Below are 24139 nucleotides of genomic sequence, written 5' to 3'. Positions count from 1 at the left end.
ATGATATACCCAAAATAACAAATGAAACAGAACAGGGTAAGGTGACACTGTCAGCCATTACTGGCTCTTTGGCACCCTTTTGGATTTGGAGGTGTCTCAAGCATAATTTAGAGAGAGAAAATCTGAGTTGGGGTTTGGCTTTTCTCAGAGAGAGAGAGAGAGAGAGAGAGAGAGAAGAGAGAGAAAATGGAGACTTCACTTTCATGAGAGTCGGTCTAGGAAGGAAACAAGGAGTGGAGCGAGGATTTGGGCGACAAACGAGATAGAAAATATTATTCATAGTTGCTCTAGATTTGCATACTTTGAATTCGAAAATGATATTAAAAAAAAAATAATGTATTAGATTTTTGGTTTCTCTCTGATCTGATCTGTCTCTCAGACAAACAACTGGGTTTGAGAAAAATCCGAAAATTTTGAGATACTCTCTCTACTCTTCATTTTGTTATTTTTTATTATATATTTGTTTTTATTTTTTTGGCTGAAAACTTGGCTAAGCTCTTGGGTTTGTTCCTCCCTCTGCGAGATTGTGGGTAAATTCCTTTTTAGCTTGGATTCTTCAAATTTTTCTTTACCTTTTGCACTCACCCCCCGAATTTTAATTTTCAAATTATGAGAGAATTGAGTATTTCCTTGTTTCTCTAACCTCTGTATCTGGGGTTTTCTTCAAATTTCATTGACAGATACAAGAAGAGTTGGCTCAGTAAAAAAATTGATTATAAAAACACAAGAAAAAGTTATTAAAAAAAAAAAAGAAAAGAAAAAGAAAAGGGTTTTCCTCTAATATCTTCCTATGTAGATGGGTTTGCTCCAAAATTGGTTTTTGGCAATCTGTTTATTTTTAAAATTAGATGGAAGATAAATAGGAATGGCCCAAGACGATCAAACTCAGAAGTGTAGCAGTAGTAGTGGTGGTGGTGGTGGTATTGGAAGCATTGGTAGATCTTCTTCCAAAAAACCAAAGCAAAAAAAAGTCCCACAAAGAGGACTTGGTGTGGCACAGCTTGAGAAAATCAGGCTTGAAGAACAGCAAAAGAAAGATGCAGCAGTTGTAGCTGCAGCTGCGATATTATCATCCCCATCTTCTTTGTCACCCACCAAATCTTCATATATCTCTCTCCCTATTCCACATTACCATCATCACTCCCATCAATCATCCTCTTCAATCCAGTTCTCTTCTTTACCTTCAGTAGATAATTCCTTATTTAGACCCCCTCTTCTGCCAGCCCAAAACATCGATGTTAGGAAGCCAAACAATGTTCCATTCACAAACCAGGTAGCAAATAATGATGGGTTTGAGATTCCAGGCCATGCCAATGTTCCTAAATTGTGGAATCCTCGTGAGTATAGTCTTGAAAAGGAGATTTCGTCTGGGTTGGATCCTGGATTCGCACATCGCTCTACTTTGAATTTGCCTTATGAACCCATCACCGTTTGGCCCCTCAATGCTTCGGTGCGCAGAGCACAGCAACATTACCAACCTCCTTCTATGGTTAAGACAATCTGCCTGTGTACTTTTCGATATATTTTTTTCTTTTTTATTTTGGTTAAATTTTGCTCTTTTTGTCTCAAAATTATGTTTTTGGTGTTGTGGAACTTGTAGGTGAATGTTCCATTATCAACTTCATCATCATCGTCATCATCATCTGTATTAAGCTATCAGATGGAGCCCCCTTCAAACCAAAGCTATAATGGCAACTTTACACATATGTGGCCAGAGGAAGAAAAGGTATAATAACATGTTTTCCTCCCTAATTATTTCCTTTGATCTTGTTATTTTCCATTTTGATTGTGTATAGACATATATATATATATATATATATATATTTTTGTATTGGCTGTAATTCAATATGTTCTGTCATCAGGAGCATAAATCTTAAATATTGAAATTTGATGCTGGTGGATTTTGTGATATAGTATTATCTCTATTGTAAGTTAGTCCCAACTGCTTGCTTAGAGAGAGAGATGAGCAAGAATGATAGTTTTCCTCTGCGATTATGAGCGTTTTCATTTATGTACATATATTTCATTTCGTTGTTTGTATATTTGTAATTTGGATTTGAGCCATAGTTTATATTGGTGGATTCTTAATTTTACTTATTTCAAATTTGGTATAGATAGTTGGCATGAAAAGGCCATATCCCTTCTCTTTAGACAATCCACCGGGTCCTCCTTTCAGCATCAAATTCCCTGCCTTTGTTGCTCCCATGAGAGTGGATGAACCAGCTTCATGCAGGAATGGAGGCAGCTTTAATTTGGAGACTAGTCACCCAAAGTTAAGGTTAGCTTCTTGTCATCTTTTTGACCTCTTTTATTATGTATTGACATGTTTTTGTTCACTAGTTTTTCAATTTCTGCCACATTCAGAGAAGGCCCTTCATGCTCAACTTCCATTTTGGAGTCGTATTCAAAGAATAGCATCCAAGAAAATGGTGCTTTCAGTGGAGATTTTCTCACACTATCCCTCCCTACTTGGACATCTCAGAGCCCAAAGTTCAACCTCCCTTCTGGGCATCTATCGTTCCACAACTGCGAAATCCCCAATTTCGCTACACATCCCTTTCAAGTGAGACTAAACAACTCAAAACCCGCTTTCCTAGTTCACTAATTTGATATCATGTTTTCATGGTGTCCTCATTCTTCTGCTGCATTTTGTTTGTTTCTACTTGCTTTCTTGAAGGGAAGTGTGAATGACCCAAAGACGAAGTTCCAGCCAGAACCAAGTGTCCCAACTGAACAACAGCGTTTCTACAGTTTCTTCCCACCAGCAACGCCACAAATTGGCCAAGCAGAGACCACAATGCATAATTGCCATGGAGAAGTACGAGAAAATGTTGATCTGAATCTGAAGTTGTAAAAGGCTAAAAACCTCATAATTGCCATGGAGAAGTACGAGAAAATGTTGATCTGAATCTGAAGTTGTAAAAGGCTAAAAACCTCCATTTATTGTAATGTAATTGGCAGGCTAGTTGGTCCTGTCCGTGAAGACCATACTAGGAAATTTTTTCTTTGAATTGATTTCAACAAGTAGGGTTTTTTGCTCTTTTTTTTTTTTTTTTTTGGTGGCAATATCAACAAGTAGTGTAGATATGTCTAAATTTGCATATATGAGAAAAGGACCTCAAATCTTGGCCATGTGAAGAGCATAGAGATAACGATTGTGTTGGTGTAGGGCAGAGTTTGGTTGGTGATTATGTTTTGGGGTTTCTTGGGGTTTATGGAGTTTTCTTTTTATATGTTTCTTTTATTATTGTTATTATTATTATTTTAGCTTGATTGGTTGGTTGGTCGATGATATAGGGGATGAGTGAGGCAGTGGTCACTGGATTGGCAACAAACTTTTTTGCATATGGGATTGTATTGTGAGGATCTGATTTGTGCTATCTTAGTAGTTGTTTCACATGGGGTTTCAAGACCTTACCTTTTGCTATGGTTGCATTGTGAGATTGACCGAAAAGGCCATCTGGCCTGGGTGTATGAAGGAAGAAAAAAAATGCTAAGAATGTTTACCAAAGGAAATAAATAAATAAAGAGAATGAAACCAAAATAAAAAATAAAAAAATGCTAATGTTAACCAGAAAATACCATGCAAAACTCATTTAGTGTATGAAAATAAAAGCTGAATGCCTTTTAACCTACATTGCAAGGTTGCAATTTTTACAGAATTACAAAGACATCTATTATTTTAATTTCGTTACAGTATCTGCCTTTTCTTATGTAAGAGACAATACAAGAAGTTAAAATGAGGTTTATGGGTAAATTCTACTCATTGTGCAAAAAGTGGGATCAATGTATATTATCTTCCAAGTTCGAAAAGCTACTCATTCATGAAAATATGAAGGCTACATACAAGAAAGCACTGCAAAGAAAAAGCATCCTCTGGTCACAAAGTTTAATCTGTGAATAAAAGTAAGTACTAACCATAAAAGGGATTACAAATCGAGCTGTGATTAAAAATTAGTTACAAAAAGTTTTGTTACAGTTAAAATAATTTTTTTTTAGGAAGAGTTTTGGTCTTTAGCATAGTATTCATCATATTATATTTTTAGTTATGCGGGCACAACTCAATATAACATTCAGTATCTCAACAAAAAGTCCTATCTTTTGGCAATAAAAACTGTCCGTATAAAAATTTATGAAGTGTGGACTAGGCAAATATTAGCTGGCTATTAAACATGGAAGCTAAAAATGCAAGTCAACGACAAACTATAAAAAAATTTCTACTGCGGATAAAATTTCCCATTTTTCCTATAATTTAACACTAACTTGTACCATTTTAGTTGTTGTTTGATTCAACAGCCAACGACAGATCAACAGAAATTTAACCAAGTCACGATTTCAAATTTAAAGATTGCCTCTCCAAATTGAAATTACCAGTAGATGTAACAATAAATATATATTTAGAAAACTTGCTGATCATAGAGGTGCTCCAACACGTCTCAAAGTTACACAAAGTAACTAATGGGAATAAATCTTCCTACTAATCAAATCTTAAAAGCAAAATATCTTTCAAATATGTAGACAATACAACAAGTGAAAAAGGAGAAAAGATCCATGAAAGTATTAAGATAAGCCGAAGAACACCCTTTAATATGACTTTTAAATCTATGACCAGCCAAAAACATAATCCAGAACATACACCAGAGCAAGAGAGAATGGATAAAGCAAGAAAGCCAATGAAGATGTCCAGAGAGGGAAACTAGTGCGGAAGCTGCCAAAGATTCCCATGACAACACATACGATAAGAATTACCAGCACTTCCGACGAGAAATCCCATGTTAATCCCCGAACGTAAACAAGGGCCAAAAACACAGATAGGCAGAGAACATTGTTCATTGTTACTGCCCCATACAGCTGCAACAACAAAAACAAGAACAGTGACTTTTCCTTTTCAAGCATTAAAATCCAGTTGACATTTTTTCCTCTTCCACGAAAACAAATTTTAACTTATTTGATTATGTGCAGCAATCCAACTTAGGTTCTATCAGCAGATTTCCAAACAAAGAATAATTACAATGTACTTAATTCATGCTAACAGAAAAACATTACAAATAATATCTGTACATACACATACATACACACAGAATCATAAAGTAACTTGGCAAGAGCAAAATAAAAGCAATGTTTGCCTAAATATCTCACAAAAAAGTGTAGCTGACTTTAACAAATTCTTAAAAGGTCTCAAATACTAAACGAATCTGTTTAGGATGGTTTTCATAGACTGCAGATTTGTTCACATGTTTGTTCCAATCAAATTTTAAATATCAAGGAATGCAGTACAGACATCTATAACTTAATTTATAGGACTCCAACTAATAAATTACCAAAGCATTATGAATTTATCTTACTACTATTAAGTTTACAGAGGTAAAACATAAAGGGAAGAGGAATATGTAAGATGCAAACCTCAGAAAACGTTAAAGAGGCAGTTCTAATCTTCTTTCTGCTAGCAAAGATTATAGCGGATACAGCTTCACTAGAGTTAGTAGCCAGAGGGAGTGCAATGAATGAGATAAAGAAAGTGGGAATGCTTGTGGCATCTGAAAAGTTGTCGACAACATCTACCAGCGGATCTGCAAATGCAGCTGCTATAGCAGCTCCTACCAGTAACATTAATATGGCTCTGAAAGTTACCCATTTGGCATCTTCAACACCCTCAACGACCTCATCACCTTGATCGCTCGCCCCCAAAAGGCTATGCTCATGCTTTATCCGCTGTAAATGAAATACAAAATTGTCAGAAGATTAGCAGGAGTAAATCTAAATGTCTGCATATGCAAAACTTACCAGGTGAAAATCATTTAAAAATTTCATTGTACGAAATCCAGGGTCTTCGTTGGCATCCCCTACACGCTTTGCCTCATCTAGCCATCTAGAGATACCACGGAAGAATTCATCTGCATCAACGTATGCATTATTACTAGTATCAAAATCTTTCATCACTTTCTCCACAGCATCATCCTTATCCAAGTCAATTTCATCAAATCGGATTCCTATAATCAGTGCCTTCAATTCAGAAGCTGAAAGATGTCCATCACCGTTCTCATCAATTCTCAAAAACAACCTAGTATAACAATCATTTGAAAACAAAGCTATTTTAGGTCATTAACACCGCACCCCAAAAACAAAAAGTGAGAGCAACTAACTAATGCGTTAGCATATAACAAAAACTCACTTATGTATAACTTCTTTGTTGGGTTGGCCATCCTCATTAAGTAGCTTTCCCATTGCGCTATTCTTAAAATGTTGCAAAATTCCTGAAATAACATGCTTGTGCTTTGCATAAGCTAACCGTCTTCTCTGTATCCAAGGCTGAAAAACCTGCACCAACAATTAAAATATAGGAAAGTCAAAATCAATCCAAATGACTACCAATATGGTTATGAAAACAACAGGAAAACAAAATTGCATACAGATTACAGTTAGCTACAGAACTTATCATATGTATGCCTTATTCAGGATACATAGCAAACCTTTGAATAAAACATCTAATTATTAAATGCTGCAAATTAGGGCACCAGGTTCCTTTAAGAACTGAAACTATTGTAGGCAGTCAACCTTATTCAAGAACAGGGCTGTCTAATGAGTCAATAATATTGCTTTCCCAGTTAATAATCTTTATATATCCAAAATCATCTATGTGAAACAATGGAAACATATTCCAGGCTAGGCATTACCCAGAAGCCTCAACGAATACCTGAAGTTAATTGGAACTAAAATTTTAATCTCTCAAATGACAACTTCCACCCATTCAGTGAGAATTAATCTTACGTGCCAGCTTAGTTTGTATAAGCAGAACATTTGAGGCCAACTTAGGTTGTAAAAGATTAATAGCACTTTACCCTAGACAAATGTTAGAGCCCACCACTTTTACATGGCTGAGGGCTCATGCCTACTACAGGCAAGGTTTATGTTATAGTAACACATATCAAAATGAAAGATAAACTAACCCCTCTCCTCGATACCTTCTAACCAGGCCCAAAAACATAATGCTAATTATTTTTTTATTAAAGATTTTTTATCCACTTTAATGACATTTATTTTCCTCTGGCTTAAAACAAGCATATTCAAGCTGAGTGTAAGAATGAAGGGGCAAAGCTGTCAGGTATACGGCATAAACTACAACTGGAGAACAAGAACGAACTTTACAACCTATCAGCCATCAATTATATATATATGAATCATGATTATGTCTATCAAACAAAGAGGGGGAAAAAAATACACCTTAAGAACTGTATATGATACATAATTACAATAAAATAAGTCTACTTTACCTGATAAAGGCAATATGAAAGTAATAGTGCAACCGAGACAATAAGCGCTATCAATACTGCTAAATGTCTTCCCGAGTCTGAATGGAGAAGTTGTGGTAGTTGAACAATAATAAACGGGAGAACAGATACAGCCATAATCCTTGCAGCATAGCTAGTCCAGATATCAGTACTGACACCAGAACCTGCATTTATCAAAAGTTCCTTATTTCAATTCTCTTCCACCAAAATTTAGAGTTTACAGTTATTAATTTCATCCGTGAAAGACAATTACTTAACATTCAGTGTCTAGTTCCATTAATCACACTGTTTTGCTGGGTTGTACTGTCTTCTATTACTTGTTCTAATATTGCAGGACACATGGTTGGGGAGGACAGCTTTTAGTCTCTTCTTCGTAAGTTGGACAGTTACAGAAATATCATAGAAAGATATGGAAAAACACTCCAAGAACCATTGAATTTTCTTTTTCTTGGCTGACAGGCAACATAAATGTAGCTAAGATGGGGCTCCCTGTTATGCTTAGCTTGCTGGAAAAAATTCTCTGACACAGTATTTATCTCTTTTGAGGCAAATTTCTTTATGTTCTTTTATTTTCTCCTAAACTTTCACTTTTAAATAATAGTTCCAGTAAAAACAAAACATGGAGAATCCGCTTTCTGACAAGCATTTCCAAATATTTATTTTTCCTTTGTAAGTTAGTAATGTATTTATACACCATATCGATGATGCTGAGGAATGGATGATTAATTATCCCTTGCCACCCCCAAACCCCCCGGGAAAACAGAAACAAAAAAAAAAAAAAAAAAAAAAAGTGTATATATATATATACATACATATATATATATATATATATATATATGAAATGAGACCTTTATCTACGATGATAATATTTGAGAATGCCTAAAACTAACTATTTCTAGAAGATACTGGCATACCAGTCAAACTAAATCCTTTTGTATCCTTTCCATCAACTGCAGCTGGACCTTCAATATCGCATTTGCCAACGAGAACACAGGATCCCCATATTACTGTAAGAAGCATGACAGTAGACCCAGATAGCAAGCCCATTCCAACAGAAACCTGACTTTGCGCGGTTTCTCGGCTTCCAGAAAGTCCAGATACTGAAAGAAAATAAGTGGAAGAAAGGAGAAGCAGTTAAGAAATGAATCATTAGTACATTACCATTATCAGTTGTTATACAATATAAATTGCAGTAATGCACAGATGCGAGAAAAACAGAGAGAAAAATTAATTTGTAGTAACCGCAAAAGTTACAATTCAATGGGTCTCTCCTAATTAGTTGGCACTATATGAGATACTGTCACTTTTTTTAATTTTCTTTTCTTAATATGAATAGCTAAAACTACATAAAACTCTTTATGTTAGCACGTAGCAGAGAGAGATTTACATAATTAACCATTGCTGAGAACAAAAAAAATAAAAAAATAAAAAAATAAAAAATAAAAAATAAAAAAGGAGCTAAAAATGTAATATTGCTCCTAAATTTTAGCAAAACTTGATAAACAAAGTTTCCAGGTCAAATCAGGTGGTGTTCATTTTAAAAAGCTATACAACAAGGATTTTCATGCTTGTCGGCTGCCTGAGATTCAAATAGTCGGTATTTTATAAAGAAAATGTTTCTTATGCAGGGAGTGGTGAAAGCAAACACATGAAAACTGCATACATGCTTCATCAGTAGTCAGTATCATTATATTATTTACATCTTTTCAGGGTCAACCCATTTTGATGTTCCGTTAAGTTTTCTTTTACCAAAAAGAAAAATAATCATATTTTCAGTAATCCCATGTGAAAGTTTTATTACCAATTGAAATGAATGCTATAATTGTATATCATATTTCTTTTCACATAAGCAGAGCTTGACTAAGCCATCTTTTAATGTTGTTCTATTTCGTCTCCGATTCTCTACAATCTAAGTTCCAAATTTGTTTTGCATTCTGTTTTTACTTAGCTAATAGCCATGTGCGAAGTTCAGAATCAACAAGAGAAAAGACAAAATACTAATAACAAATAATGATTAAAATTTTCATTTTTATTCTTTAATTAAAAGTAAATTATGAATGAGAAAGGAAAAAAAAAAGATAAAATAAGAAAATACATAAATAGGATTTTATATATTAATTTTTTTTTTGTTTCAATAAAATTTCTATTATATAATAGGAGGGGAAAAAGATATGGAAGCAGAAGGAACAGAAGTGAAGAAAGCGAAAGACCAAAAATAAAAGGTCATAAAGCACAAAGCAGTGCACAACTTGTAAAAGAGAATAAAACAAAAATAAAAATTAAAGTAGGAAAAGCCACATTACATTGAATCCAATCAAAAGTTTCAAAACTATGTGCAATTGATAAATTTAATATTTTAATAAAATTAACAAAAATCCACAAAATATTCGGATATTTACTGAACTTTATTTATTTATTTTTTAAGTACGAGCCATACCTTCTAGAAAACAGACAACCACCCACCCCTAACACCGCTTTTACGCATCAACGTTTAAACTTTACCAAATAAACAAAAATAAAAATAAATCTAGATCCACCCAAAAAAAAAAAAAAAAAAATCTTCCTTGATTTTCATTTTCCTACAATTTCTCAGCAACCAAACACAGAAAGAAATATATTAAAAGAGAAATAAATTTCGAGGAGAAAAAAAAAAAAAACGAAAGTACCGAGAATGAGCATGGCGTCAGGAAGCGCTCCGAGAACAGGAAGGAACAAACCACCGACAATCCCGGGGCCGAGAATCTCAAGCAAGAGCTCACTGCCATTGGATAGGTAGGTAGCAGAGGTGTACATAAGGTAGCCATAGACAAGGATCAGGAAGAGATTACCGAGCACGGTGGTGGTGCAGGGCAAAAAACCATAGGTCTGCTCGCAGGTAGACTCAGCGGCATAAGAAAACCGGTCGAGACGAAGATACGATGTGTCCCGGTGATCATGTACCCCATCGGATACCAGATCAGATGACGATGTACGGTCGGTGATGGAGCGGCAGTGAGATTGACCGCAGAGGATTAGGAACAAAAAGAAGAAGAAGAAGGTGGTGAATAACAGTGGTTTAGACATGGCTGGTTGTTCATCTAAACCAACTGAGCGAGAGAAAGAAAGTTAATGATTTGCTGATTATTTATGAGTGAGAGAGAGACAGAGAGAGAGCGTTTCAGCGTTTGAGACGTGTATTTTTTTCTTTTTTTATGGAACACTTCTAATAATTTAAAATTAATTTGCTGAAAAAAAGGAAAACGGAACAATTTGTTTCTTTTCTGGTGAAAAAATTGAATAATTTGTTGGATATTAATGATCCAATCGATGGAATGCAAATGGATCGACATCGACCCTTCTATATTTAACGTTTCGTTTTTACCCTTTTTTTGTTCTTTTCCCATTTTGGCCCCGCTGTATCTCATAAATTACAGGTGGTTTAATAGTAAAACAAAAAATGACTATGTTTTGGAAAGGAAATGATTTTCCTTCCTTTTTCTGGTTCCTTCCTTTTTCTGGTTCTCCAAAATCCATAAAGGAAATCATTATGGAAGTGAAAATGGGTGAGGAATTGATGGATGAATGGGCCAGTTTAATTTTATATTTATCTAAAAGGGTCTTGCTGCCCCTGTTTCATTTATAATAATTTGTTTTCTATTTGTATGTTTTGAATTCATGACTTTATTCCTGTTCATTGTTTTAAAAAGTATATATATGCTGGAAGTAAATTAAATATATATATATATATATTTACACTTTTTAACAAATATTTGACCCCTACAGTTTATATATATATATATATATATAGGTGATTAGAGGACTACCAAAACAGGTTATAAAAAGAAAATAACTATTTATAATTTTGAAGCTTGAAGAAATAGAAGAAACACTAAACATCATATATTTTTACTTTTACCATTTTTGTTATCATTATCTGGATTGCTCCAATTGGGATATTTTTTAAGGTATTTTCATCATTTGTTTAGGAGAACATTATAGAAAAAAAACAGTATCTCATGTAAATCATATACATGAGAATATAGTCCGTCTATGGTGTGGATGGTCCTCATACAAATCACAGTATTGGTGATAATTTTCTAAAAAACCGTCGTTAATACTATGAAAAATCGTCACTAATACTGCAGTCCTCATGCAGACCATCTTCACCATAGAATTTCCGCATAAGAATATACTGTATACATTCTAAAGCATTTAACCCTTTCATGAAAACATTTTAAAAAATTATTATTCTTTTAGATTTGTCTTATTACTAACAACTTAAACTCTAAATACTCTTCTTCATTTTTTATGAATCAAAAAGATATTTTTTAATAGTAATATAGATATAAAATGAATGATTTTGTATTGTAACATGGGACAAAGCATATTAAAACTTTTTTTTTTTTTTGGTAAATAAAGCATATTAAAACTCTTAAACCATAAACATAATGATGAAATTAATTTTTTTCGGATAAATTACCACTGTCGGTATAATACATCCTTTTTATTGAATATTTTCAAATATTTTATCCAAAATAATAATAATATTAAAAATAATAAAAAAATATGTGACCATACTCAAGCCACCTGTCTTTGCTTGTAATTATGTAGACTTTTGCTCACATATATACAGAATCATTATTGCATTTCCATACATGCCTACAAACGAAGATATTGGTTCTTATCTTATTCCCATTTTCGCATTTTTTAAATTAAATTCCTTCTAACTTTTCCTTTTGTGAAACAATTAAGGAATTTATATTTTGCCTTTCCATTTATTCTCAAAAATTCCTTGGCTGATCTTACTGTTAAATTAGCTCTTTATGATAATGTTGTTTTTGATTTGAATCTCTTTTGTCTTGATTCCCTCCCTAAGGAATTGCTTGATACTATGGCCCCTGATATGCTTAGCTGTGGCCTTGTCATGGAGTCCTCCTTTTGGAGGTTTTGTTTTGTTTTTTCTCTTAATGAATGCTCTATTTACCCAAAAAAAAAATTATTCCCAAAAATTCATGCATTTTTTTTTTTTTTTTGGGCTGTGACGAGTTTTTTATTCCCCATTCACTCTGCAGTCTGCACTACGATTCCTAAGTGTTCTTTTTTTTCTTTTTCTTTTTTTTTTATTTCTTTTTGTGTGCAACACTTTTTATTTATTTTTTGGGTACTAGCTCGGGCAAATATGAAGCGGTTATTAGTATATAAGCAGCTTTGCTTTATTTCACATAAGATAAATATGAAACGACGGATAATAAGTTCAGAAAATTTATTCCATATATTATAAATGATTTGAAATTTCATGTAATAGTTATACATGTATATAAATTGCTACTAATCAAAATATTAATGATTTACAAAAAGAAATATAATTTTTAACTTTATAATATAATATTTATTCAATTAAAAAAAAAACCCATAATTTAGGATTGAAATGGATGGCCTGGCATATCAGTCACATCCCAAAGTAAGGTTATTTCTAATTTGTAAAGATTTCATACAACTTTTTTATTTCTTAGAATTGAAGTTTTAGAAAATCTGGGATCTCATCCAGCGGCTTTCACGCGTACACCTAAAAGAATATCCAAACCAAAAATAACTTAGGAATGATAGCGATGTTATAAAGTGCCTAAAAAAACAAGTGCCTTTACATGCTTGCCATTTAAGGTTAGCCCAGTGGCATGGTTTAACACCTACACTTGGAATTCAAATGTTTGAAAAGTGTCAAATTCTTAATGGAAATTAAATTCGACAATTTAGATTTTTAGAATTAATTTTCTTTTCAAGAATTATAATTTTTTTTTTGAAAAATTGATTTTTCTCTTTTTTAGTTAGTAATTGAAAATTTAGGATTTTAAAGTAATGAAGTTAAATTTTATGTTACAAATTAAAAATAATTTTTTAGTGATTTTTGAAATGACACACAATAGTTTTCATTTTTTTTTTTTAAATTTGAAAATTTATTTATTTTTTAAATCCGTACCTTTTCATTTTCTAACAACTATCTAAGCATTGAAAACTGGATTTAGAGTTTCAAAAAACTTTACTCATGAGATAGTTTTCACTTCTCTAAAACAGTTTAGATTTCCAAAAACTTGACCAAAAACGGAGTTTTAGTTGAGAAATTATAGTAATTTGATTAAAAGAATAAAATAAAATATCCGGATCCCGCAAGCAGCAACAAAAGGACACGTAGAGAAAATCAAAACGATACACTCTCCACTATTATATATACTCAGAATCCGACGTCGGCCGGCAAAATATGTGCTGCCACGTGTGGAGTAGAAGCTAATTACCTAATGTCAACGTCATAGTCAATTCCTAAACAAGGCGGTGTGACAGTTTGAATGGCCCACATGGATAGACTTTTAGATAAGATTTGTTGATATAGTTGAACAAGGTCCCTTCTCGATATCTCACCCAACTAATACATTTTCTTTTCTCAAAAAAACAAAAAAATAATAATAATAAATTTTTCTCTTTTTTAATAAAAAAAATTCCAGTAAAATTACATGCCTATATATAGATATATAAAATTATAGTGGTCCTAATAAATATTGAATGAATAGGGACCATTTTCTGTGTGCTGAGGTGGTATTATAATCGATAATAACATTTTCAGAATTTTTTTTTTTTTTGGCATAACAGAAAATATTTTATTGGTAAACTATCCGGAAAAGTGTTTTGTACATGGACAAGCCACCTGGCTTCTTCAGACAGACAACCTATATTTTCGTTCAGACAAACCAAAGCACCATAGGCATTGTATCGTTTAGTTCTTTATACAGACCTCTCACACTTGTCATTAATTGAATTGGATAATTTTTTAGGGCAAATTTTATTTACATTTTTTAGATTTTGTGATAATATAATTTTAAAAATTCATTTTTAATCTCTTTTATTTTTTATATCTATTAAATTTGATTAATCTGTCAATTTTTACCCATTAAAAGTTAAATAAATTTTAAAAAAAATTTATAAATTGAATAACATTATAAAAATATAATTTTAGTCTCTAAATATTAAAATTAATTAATGAAAACTTATAAAATTTAATAGATAATTTTTTTATATATTTATAAAAATAAAGAGGGACATAATAATTTTTCAAAAATAAAATCTAAAGGGGTAATATTTTTAAATTTTTTTATTGATAAGTTTTATTTTTCATTAAAAGAGAGAGAGAGAGAGAGAGAGAGAGAGAGAGAGAGAGAGAGAGAGAGTTTAGATCACACAATAATGATATAGATGTTTCTAAAATGTAGTAGAACTTTTAAGTCACGTTTAATATATAGCATGCTTATTTCTACAAAATAGAACTACTTATTTATAAAAATAAAAAAAATATATTTTCCTAACATATGTTTGATTATTATTTTAAATTAGATTCAATTATTAATTTTTATAAAGAAATTTTTTTCTTTTCAAAAATATCAACTTTGGCAAGAGTTAAGTCAAATTTTAAAGTTATTTATTATATGTAAAAATATCAATCTTGATATAAATATATTTTACATATAATAAGAATATTTATCCTTCAAATAAATGAATAACAATCCAAACTTTTTGAATAAAATAATTATTTTTTAAAATAAAAGAATAAATATTCTAATGAAATAAATAATTCTTAAATATAAAATTGATCAAAGATAGTAATAATTAATCATATAGAATAATTATTATATTTATACGTCTATTCTTCATATTAAACATAATCTTAACAATAAATAAATAATTGTTATAGAAAACAATCGAACGGCTCACTTTTTTTTTTTTTTAATAATGATTATGAATTTAAATTTCACTTCTAATATAAAAAGTAAAAGACCAATTAATAAATAAATAAGATGTCTCTAACGATCCATGGTTAATTGAGTGATGTCTTCTTATATATATATATATATAATTACATTGAGCAATGAAAAAATTCCACTCGTAATAAGTTATGAAACTTTGTCTAAGGTTTATAGGCGAACGGCTTCCCGAATATCATGTTGCTCAATCGCTTCGTTAGTCAAATTTTGATTATTTTATGAGGTATAAAATATTCCATTGATGGAAAAGGTATTAAATTATAAATATTTGGGACGCCGGCGTTCCAAACAGAATGCAAAACAAATTTGGAACTTAGGTTGTAGAAAAAAAAAATATATATAAATATATCAAATGAAGTATAATTTGAAATTATGTTAGTTTGTGTTTTATTTTTTTTTATTTTATATTTGTAGTTAATTAATATGTCTATTAAACTATAAACACTTTTAACTAACATTAATAAACAATACAACTAAACAAACTACACATAATTTAGTTAAAAAAAATAAAAACATGTTTATTAACGATATTTTTCCAATATAAGGACCAATAACTAGATTAGGGAGAAAAATATAGTTTGAGAAACTTTAGAAAATAATTTTATTTACTTTCCAATAACAATAGCTATTCTGGGGGATAAAATATAATTTTTAAGAGTACTTTTTTCGTAAATAAAAAGAATATAATACATAATTTTGAATGAAAATACTGAAAAGGCACTAGTTAAAAGAGGTGCTAGTTATTTATTTTGTCTTTTAAGAGTGGCAATATTTGTTCTCTAAAATAATTTTTTTTCCTAGAACTAAATATAATATATTATATATTAAAGGGGAAAAAAAAAAAATTCAAAAGGCAGTTGTCCCCCTATTTCCCTTCGTACATCCACCCCTGAATTACAGGATATATATGTTCTATGCACCAATTAAATAGAGGGTAGTTTAGTAAATTCATTTTTATCCTTTTCAACACTTTTATCTTTGTTTTGAGTCCCCACCCCCAAAAAAAAAAAAATAAAATAAAATAATTGTTTATTCCCACATTAATTTTTTTTTTTTTTGGGGAAAAAATTCCCACATTAAATCATCGCCTATAATATTCTCATTCTTCACATGAGATTACCAAATTAATTATTCACTATGTTTCTTTTTACTTTCATTTCACACGATATTGAGAGCTCTTAAACATTTTTATATTTTCAAATTGAAGATGTAATAAAACCATTTATTCATGGTATAATAATCCCAAATTCTAATTTCATTACCTCTAGGATAGAGGAAAATACAAATTTATCTTTCTCATAAAGAAATTTACAAAAACGTCATTCAAAAGTTTACTTACCATGTTTAAGTATGTCCATAGGAGTCAATTCCTCTTATTGCGTGTATTCTTCATCTACCTCTATATTTAAATAGTTATAATTTTTATTTTATTTTTCACTTTGCAAATAAAAGCGAGTTGATTGAATAGCAATACATTCACCATCACATTTTCTCCCTCTTAAAAAGAGAACAATGTTCTTTTGCTTTTATATTCACTTATCTCTGAAGATTGTCAACTTCCTTCTCATTAACGTTGTCATTATTTCACCAACCCAAAAAAAAAAAAAAAAAAAAAAAAAGGAAAAAAAAAACAGAAAGAAAGAAAGCATTTTGGTTGAAATGGGTTGCAATGTTAGTCTAGTATGCAAATAAAGTTCCATACTGACTGGATTAGAAATTATTTTTTTAAAAATGTTGAGTCACTTTTTTACGTTGAATAACCTTTCATTTTTTTTTTTTTTTGGCATTTAATTTCCATTCTTTTTATGGTGGAATAAGAAATATAACCAAACGAACCCCAATAATTGAAGGACAATAAAATGGAACGTGGTCCCCTTGCAATGAATGTTTGGGTTGGGTTACTATCCAAAGGGGGCCAGAGCACCAAGGCAAAAACGTGCCCATTTAATTAGTAATTAGCCCACCATACCTTCCAGTTCTGTCAGTAATACATACAGGGGAGATAGCCTAAAATTTTAAAAATAACAATCAAAATAAAAACAGTAATTATTAAATTTATTTAACAATTGATAGTTAAAATATTATTAATTTGTATATTTATATAATTTAATTATAAAAAAATAAAATATTAAATAAATAAATAAATTAAAAAATTAAATTGATTAAATATTATTATATCATCTATAATATTATTTGTTAAGTATATTTAATAAATATTTTAATAAATTGAGTATAATTGAAATAAAAAAAACCTAAATTATAACCAGAAATCTCAGTTTTATGCTAATTTAATTAAAAAAAAAAAAAAAAGGGCAAAAGGGAAAGGGTCAGGTTTAGTACTTTTCAGGTACATAACGGAAAGAAAAAGAAAGAAACCTGCAATTTTTTTCTTATTTATTATTATAAGTCTGCTCGGTTGAAACAGCGTCTTGTTTATGCAAAACACCTAACACACGAAAGGTAAAAATTAGGACATGTTAGATGGGTCCCAAATCCTGACTATGATCGACAAGGACGAATTCTAATTTATTGCCTTTCTATGTCGGCATATGGCGATTCTGACTTTTGCCCTTTTTTTTTTTTTTTTTTTTTTAATTTTTATAAGATTTGGTTCGCCTGCCCCATATGCATAAAGGAAGTTATCTGACTTAAATTTTTTTTTCTTTTTAACTTTTTATATTCTTTTTTTTTTTTTTGGCAAAATTTTTATATCCAGTAGTTTTAAGACACTACTTGATCCATTTATTGCGGCTTCCATGTTAACAAAACTAATTGATTTGATATCTTTGATGAATCTTCAATATATTAACTGATAGTGCCATTTATTCTTTTTGGGGTACTAGGTTGTCAGGCTGAATTATTGGATTAATTAGTCATATAATGTACGACCCTTTTGATTGAACCATCTCCAAAACTTTTACTTTTTTTCTTGGAATACAGCTTTTACTTGCTTTGAGAATGAAACGGTATATGTAGCCTTTTATTACGTCAAACTATGGTTAAAACCATCGAAACTATTTTTTTTATGTCTTTAAATTTCTTCCATAATTAAGATTTAGAATTTTATTTATAGTTTATTAGATTTTTATAGGTTTATTTTTTCAAATAAATTTTTAATATATTATTAAATTAATAATAAATTATTTTTTAATTTTTATTAGTTTAAAAGTTTTTAAAGGAAGATTTAGATGTCAATTTTATTAGAGATTTTATTATAAAAAAAATAAAATTTTAGTTTGTAGAGTTTTGTATAATAGATTTTTTTGAAAAATTTTTTTTATTAAAAAGTAAATAAATATTTGACTGTAAAAAAAAAAATATATTAAATATTTAATGAGTTTCCATATAAGCTAAAAAAACTGTATTAAATGCTCATTAATGCTTATTGAGTTTTTATATAAATTAATTTTTTTTTTAAAAAGTATAAAATTTGGACTTATCTAAAACAGTTTTTAAAAAAAATTATTTTTTTCATCAACAAAAATTTGTTAATTTTTACCAAATATATTTATTTTTTAACAAAAAAGCTTTTAACCTTCAAATAGAATTTTTAACCAGAAAAAAAAAAAAACTCCATCAAACAGTCAAGAACTCTCTCTGTATGTATCTCTTTTGGTTAAAAAAAAAAAATGTAATGATATTCCAGAAGAAAATTATGCTATTTTTAAGGGAAAAAATCTAGAAAATTATAGTCAATATACTACTTTAAATTTGCATTTACAAATAAAAAAAAATTGTATTTACAAATTACCATTTTATTATTTTGTCTTGCTTTTCAGAAGCCTTGAATCTTATGCACACAAAGTTATAAGGTTTTGTCCCAAAAAACCAAAGCCATAAGGCCCATACTAAAAAACGCTCCTGATCCTGAAAGTCAGGCCCAAAGTACAATTTTCTTGTAGCCCATAACAACTCCACGTGGGCACATTGTAAAAGAACCATCTTCAAGAGGTTCACCTCCCTCGTCTAAAAATTATATGGCCACTAAAAAGAACATTCTCAATGAGTCTTTTTCAATGTCTTATTAAGCTGTGGAAAAAAATAATAATAGTAAACACTATCATAATAATTTTCTATTTTTGAGGGCTCTTTAGATATTATTATGAAATTTCATAAAAACTAATTTTTTAAAAAATTAATAAAAATATATATAATTAATTAATAATCATAAATAGTTTTCTTTACATTATCATTAAAAATTTATTATAAATTTATACTATTTAGATCTATACAATATTAATTTTTATATTATATATATACGACAATTAATGTTTATATTAAAGATGCACCCACCACAACCACTTCAAACACTTTCAATAGGGAAAACAAAAAAAATACCTAATAAATTTTATTTATTTTTTCAAAAAAAAAATCAGCTTTTTTTTTAATAAGATATAATTTATGATTATTTAAAAAGTTGGATATTTTAAAATCTTTAATATATAGTCATTTATACTTACTGACCAGCTTAAACCGAATTAATAAGGGCCATAGATCTTATGTAGTAAATTTTTTATTTTCAAAGATTCTTTTTCTTGGAAAAAAAAAAAAGATTAATTTTCTTTCCTACTTTAATTTCAGGTAGCTTATTTTTTCTTCTTATTTTTCTTAAAGGAATTAATTTGGGTAGTTTTTATTTTATTTTATCAATTTAATTTAATTAATATAATTTGGGCATTTTTACACCAATAATTTGAATAGTTGAGACTTAAGGTCAGAATGGGATAGGTCCCTCGACTATAATATAATTTAAAAGTATGATTAATTTGTTATTTTCTAAACAATGTTAAACTCATTTTAATAGGAAAATAAGAAATTTCACCCTATCAAAATTTGAACTCTTAATTTGAGCTAATAGTTTTATCATTAGACGATATCTACCAATCAAAAATATGATTTATTTCAGCAACTAGTGGATAATCTACTATAAAAGAAAATACTGTATCAAATCTCCATTAATTAAAAGTTCATCCTGTTGTTAGGCCATAAACATCAACAACAAAATGTAGATTTTACCCCCAAAAAAACAAAAAAAAAAAAAATTTGCTGAGCTAATAAAAATTGCCTAGCTATTTCATAGAAAATTGAATGTCTATGTATCTAAAACATCAAGTAAAAATATAAACAAATTGGATTGCAATCTCTAAAATGTTAATGGGGGAAAAGTCTACAGAAAGATTCATTTTTCAACAAATTCTAAGCCTATATAAAAAAGCTCCTTTGAAAACATTTTTCATAAATTTGAATCCGGAGTCAATATACAGCTTCATAAAAAAAACAAAATATGGGTTTTTTTTTTTTTTTTTTTTTTTTTTTTTTTTTTTTTTTCCAATGAAATTAATGATTTATAATGAAATTACATTTAATTTTCTTACAAAAAAAAAGAAAAAAAGAAAAAAAAAGGAGGATACTATTCTAACGACCAACATTATAAGAGGCATAAGACATGACTTCACCGGAATGCTGCAGTGGTTTGGAACCCGAACCCACACCCTCTGAAGAACCCGACGCTTCGCGACCATCCGAATCGGAATAAACAGGAAAAATAGGAACAGGCAATTTCTTGGCAAGGTTCGGCAATGGCGCTTCGAAATGCAGAACCTGCAGAGCTTGTCTGATAGAAGGTCTCTGATTAGCATCCGGGTGAGCACACCACAACCCAACAATCAACAGCCTCTCCATCTCTTTCGTCTCGAGCTCCGAACCCAATCTCTTATCCGCTGTTTCCAAAACCTTGTCATTTCCATAAGATCCCCAAACCCATTCGACCAGAGAAATTTCATCCTCTTCGAAATTCGGCTCTACGGATCTCCTCCCACATGCGATTTCCAGTGCCACAACCCCAAAGCTATAAACATCGGACCCTTTATTCGCTTTCCCTGTTCTCAGATATTCGGGTGCCATATACCCCAATGTCCCTGCTCTTTCCGTCGTCAATTGTCCAGCCCCTTCTTCCAACAGTTTTGCCAATCCGAAATCACCGAGCTTCGTGTTGAAGTCTGAATCCAACATTACGTTGCTTGTTTTAATGTCTCTGTGAACCACGGATTCTTCGGATTCTTCATGGAGATAATAGAGCGCTGAAGCTAAACCCAGGATTATTTTGTACCTTGTTTCCCAAGAAAGCATGCTTCTTCCTTTGAAAAGGTGGAAATCTAGGCTTCCATTGGGCATGAATTCGTAAACCTGAAGGAACTCATCATGTTCATGGCACCAACCCAGAAGTTTCACGAGGTTTCTGTGTCTTAATCTGCTGATGATTTTGACCTCCGAAATGTATAATTTTCTTCCCTGGTTGGATCTTTTTGATACCCTTTTGACTGCGATTGTTGTTCTGTTCATGTCGTTTAAGAATCCTTTGTAAACTCCTCCGAACCCACCTTCACCGAGCTTTCTTTCGTTTGAGAAATTGCTTGTTGCCTGTAACAGCTCGTTGTATGAGAAGCTTTTTGGTCCCACATCGTTTTGGAGCTCTTGATCCATGGAAATTTTATGATCGGTCTTTGCTTTCTCTGTCTGTTTTGTTCTGTTCCTCTTCTTCAGGAAAATCAATATGAACAAAATCCCGCAAACTGAGACAAATATTCCACCGGCTACACAACCAATCACCAGTCCAACATTGACATCTTTTTTACCTGACCCAATATCTTGTGCAAATTCGGATTCGAATTCCCAGGAAAATATGTTATGGACTGCTGATCTGAAAACAGCTGTTGAAGAAGTGAACCCAACCGAGACACTTTGATGAGGCAGAATTTTTGTTAGATTGATATCAAAGAAAATGGTGTCGTTAGCTTGGACGATTGGGTTTGGAGGGTAATCCAAAAACACCTTCAGTTTGGCTTTTTGAGAATCATAACTTATAGTCACATTGATTCTGGTTTTGCCGAGCAAAACTTCACTCAAATCCACTAATTTTGTTGATTGAATGGAGTTGACATTGATACCAACATGGTTACCACTTGCATCCCACGTATTCTTATAGGAATCGAATTCAACGGCAAATATTGGGTTCTTTGGTGTTTGGAAATCGGAACAGTTGCTGATGAGTGCAAGGCAGCCACCTTCAGCATTGCTTGGGAGAAGAGAACCATTCTTTTGAAGAAAGAAAGCAAAACCTTCTGCTCCATCTTGGTCAGAGAGGCTTGAAATGTTAAAGGAAAATTTAGTGGTAAAGTCAGCAAATTTACCTGAAATGGGGTCTTGAAGAAGCAATTCTTCAGAATAAACAACTCGGCCTGTGCTATTCCAATTGTTATGTGTCAATGGTAGAGCTTCATTTACAGGGAAAGCATTACCAGAGAAGTCTAGCTTGTCTGTGTTTTTAAAACCAGAGAAGTTGAACGATAACGAGTGATGAAAAGGAAGATGGGAAAGCAAAGAGAAAAAATATAGGACGATGGATAATTGAGTTTTGAGGTTTCTGAGAACCATATTGTGAAGAAAACTTAATGCAAATTTGTAACTTTACCGGATGATATTGGAGGACGGCCTAGAGATCAATAGGGAGTTTATAAATTACCAATGATATATAAAAGGTCCATGCAAATTTTGGAAGTTTATTCCAATTATATTTTTTCTTTGCCTTATCAGATATTGAATTTGTCAATTTTGGATTCTGGAGTGCTGCTATCCAGTAAATACGTAGGGATCTCTAACTACTCAAAATTGAGTGGTGAAATGGTCCATGCAGAGGACTCTAGCTATAGGGTCGTCCACCACTGCTTCGAAGTTTCCATATACAACACACATGAAAAGAATTTGAGATTAGCTGTTGTAGCCTAAATTGTTGACATTTTATCCCCCTATTAAATAAGATTTTGGGTTATCAGAGTTTCTTTCTAGGCATGCAAAGTGCCATATCAATTAGTATTTATTTAGTTATTTATTTTTTAGAATAAAAGTAATAAACCCATCAACTGAAGCCAAATAATTAGACAAGAAAACTTAAAAAAAAAAAAAATGGATATATGCATGTATTTATCTATCACGAGGCATTTTATTGTTATTATTATTTTAGATGTTCTCTTTGTCTTAACAACTTTCAACTCGTTAAATCATATGCTGATAATTTGGCAAATAAAAAAAAAATGCAGCTAATTCTGCGCTATGACCAGTTAATGTATAATATTCAATATTGTCAACTAAAAAGAAAGGTGAGGAAGTCCATGATAAAGACAGATCTAGAAATCAAAGGGGGGGTTTTAATAAAGAATCCATTGACAAATTAATCGAACTTGGAGCTTTCTCTTTCATCTCTTCCTTCCATTTTAGTTAATATGTGGTGAAGCATAAGACAAGACTTTACAAATATAGATAGAAGGATAATAGAGTTTTGAGGTTTCTCAGAAACATATTCTTAAGAAAATTTATGCACATTTGTAGTTTTAAGTGGAAGAGGACTAAAAATAATCAAGAAAGAGTTCATCATATATATATATATATATATAAATGGTCCAAGCAAATTTTGAAAGTTTATTCCAATTATCTATATTTTTCTTTGCCCTTTTCAAATCTTGAATTTGTCAATTTGGATTTGGAGCGCTATCCGGTAAGCATATAGGGATCTAGCTACTCAAAATTGACCGGTGAAAGGGAACATTGTTAGTTTAATATTTGACTTAATGACTAATCAACTAAACCTGCTTTTTTTTTTTTTTTTTTTTTTTTTTTTTTTTTGGGTTTTTTGTGTGTCGGGGATAGCAGGCCATTGACACGACTCTAGCCTAGGGTCGTCCACCACTACTCTCAAAGTTTCCAAATACTTTTCCCAAGAAAACAATTTAGGATTTATTATTTATAGGAAAAGTCCATTCCTAGCCATTGTTATCTGTATTCGGATTAGGCTTTGCCGGTTCCAAAATTATGGAATAAAGTTTTGAATCTGCCGTGATCCCAGGAGGGTTAAAAAAAAAGAAAGGCATTTCCAGCGCTCTAATTAAAGCATATATTGCCTAATTTTTTGACCTTTTTTTTTTCTCTATTGAATAAGATTTTGGTTTTCAAAGTTTCTTCATAGGCATTTTTTAATTGCCACATCAATTATTATTTATTTATTTTTCT

The 24139-nt window shown here is 31.0% G+C and overlaps 3 protein-coding genes across 3 annotated transcripts; 1 reads left to right on the top strand and 2 right to left on the bottom strand.

Moving 5' to 3' along the window:
- The first annotated feature begins 7 nt into the window (after nt 1-7).
- Nucleotides 8-3048, top strand: LOC107432536 (uncharacterized). Its single transcript, XM_016043686.4, has 5 exons — nt 8-1489; nt 1601-1726; nt 2115-2278; nt 2365-2563; nt 2678-3048. The coding sequence occupies exons 1-5, from the start codon at nt 866-868 to the stop codon at nt 2852-2854; spliced, it is 1290 nt and encodes a 429-aa protein (XP_015899172.2). The 5' UTR covers nt 8-865; the 3' UTR covers nt 2855-3048.
- Nucleotides 3049-4374: 1326 nt separating this feature from the next.
- Nucleotides 4375-10527, bottom strand: LOC107432535 (sodium/calcium exchanger NCL). The gene is made up of 7 exons (XM_016043685.4): nt 9956-10527; nt 8204-8389; nt 7272-7453; nt 6173-6318; nt 5785-6061; nt 5404-5712; nt 4375-4851 (listed from the first exon to the last, which is right to left on the bottom strand). Exons 1-7 carry the CDS (start codon nt 10350-10352, stop codon nt 4603-4605), a joined length of 1746 nt encoding a protein of 581 aa, XP_015899171.1. The 5' UTR covers nt 10353-10527; the 3' UTR covers nt 4375-4602.
- Nucleotides 10528-20138: 9611 nt separating this feature from the next.
- LOC107432478 (L-type lectin-domain containing receptor kinase IX.1) lies at nt 20139-22641 on the bottom strand. The gene has a single exon (XM_016043625.4). The coding sequence runs from the start codon at nt 22508-22510 to the stop codon at nt 20492-20494; it is 2019 nt and encodes a 672-aa protein (XP_015899111.3). The 5' UTR covers nt 22511-22641; the 3' UTR covers nt 20139-20491.
- Nucleotides 22642-24139: the final 1498 nt, after the last annotated feature.

Source organism: Ziziphus jujuba, chromosome 11, assembly GCF_031755915.1.
Source record: "Ziziphus jujuba cultivar Dongzao chromosome 11, ASM3175591v1".
In the NCBI taxonomy this organism is placed as follows: domain Eukaryota; kingdom Viridiplantae; phylum Streptophyta; class Magnoliopsida; order Rosales; family Rhamnaceae; genus Ziziphus; species Ziziphus jujuba.
The sequence above is the reverse complement of the archived record's forward strand: the minus strand, read 5'-3'. Positions and strand labels throughout refer to the sequence as shown.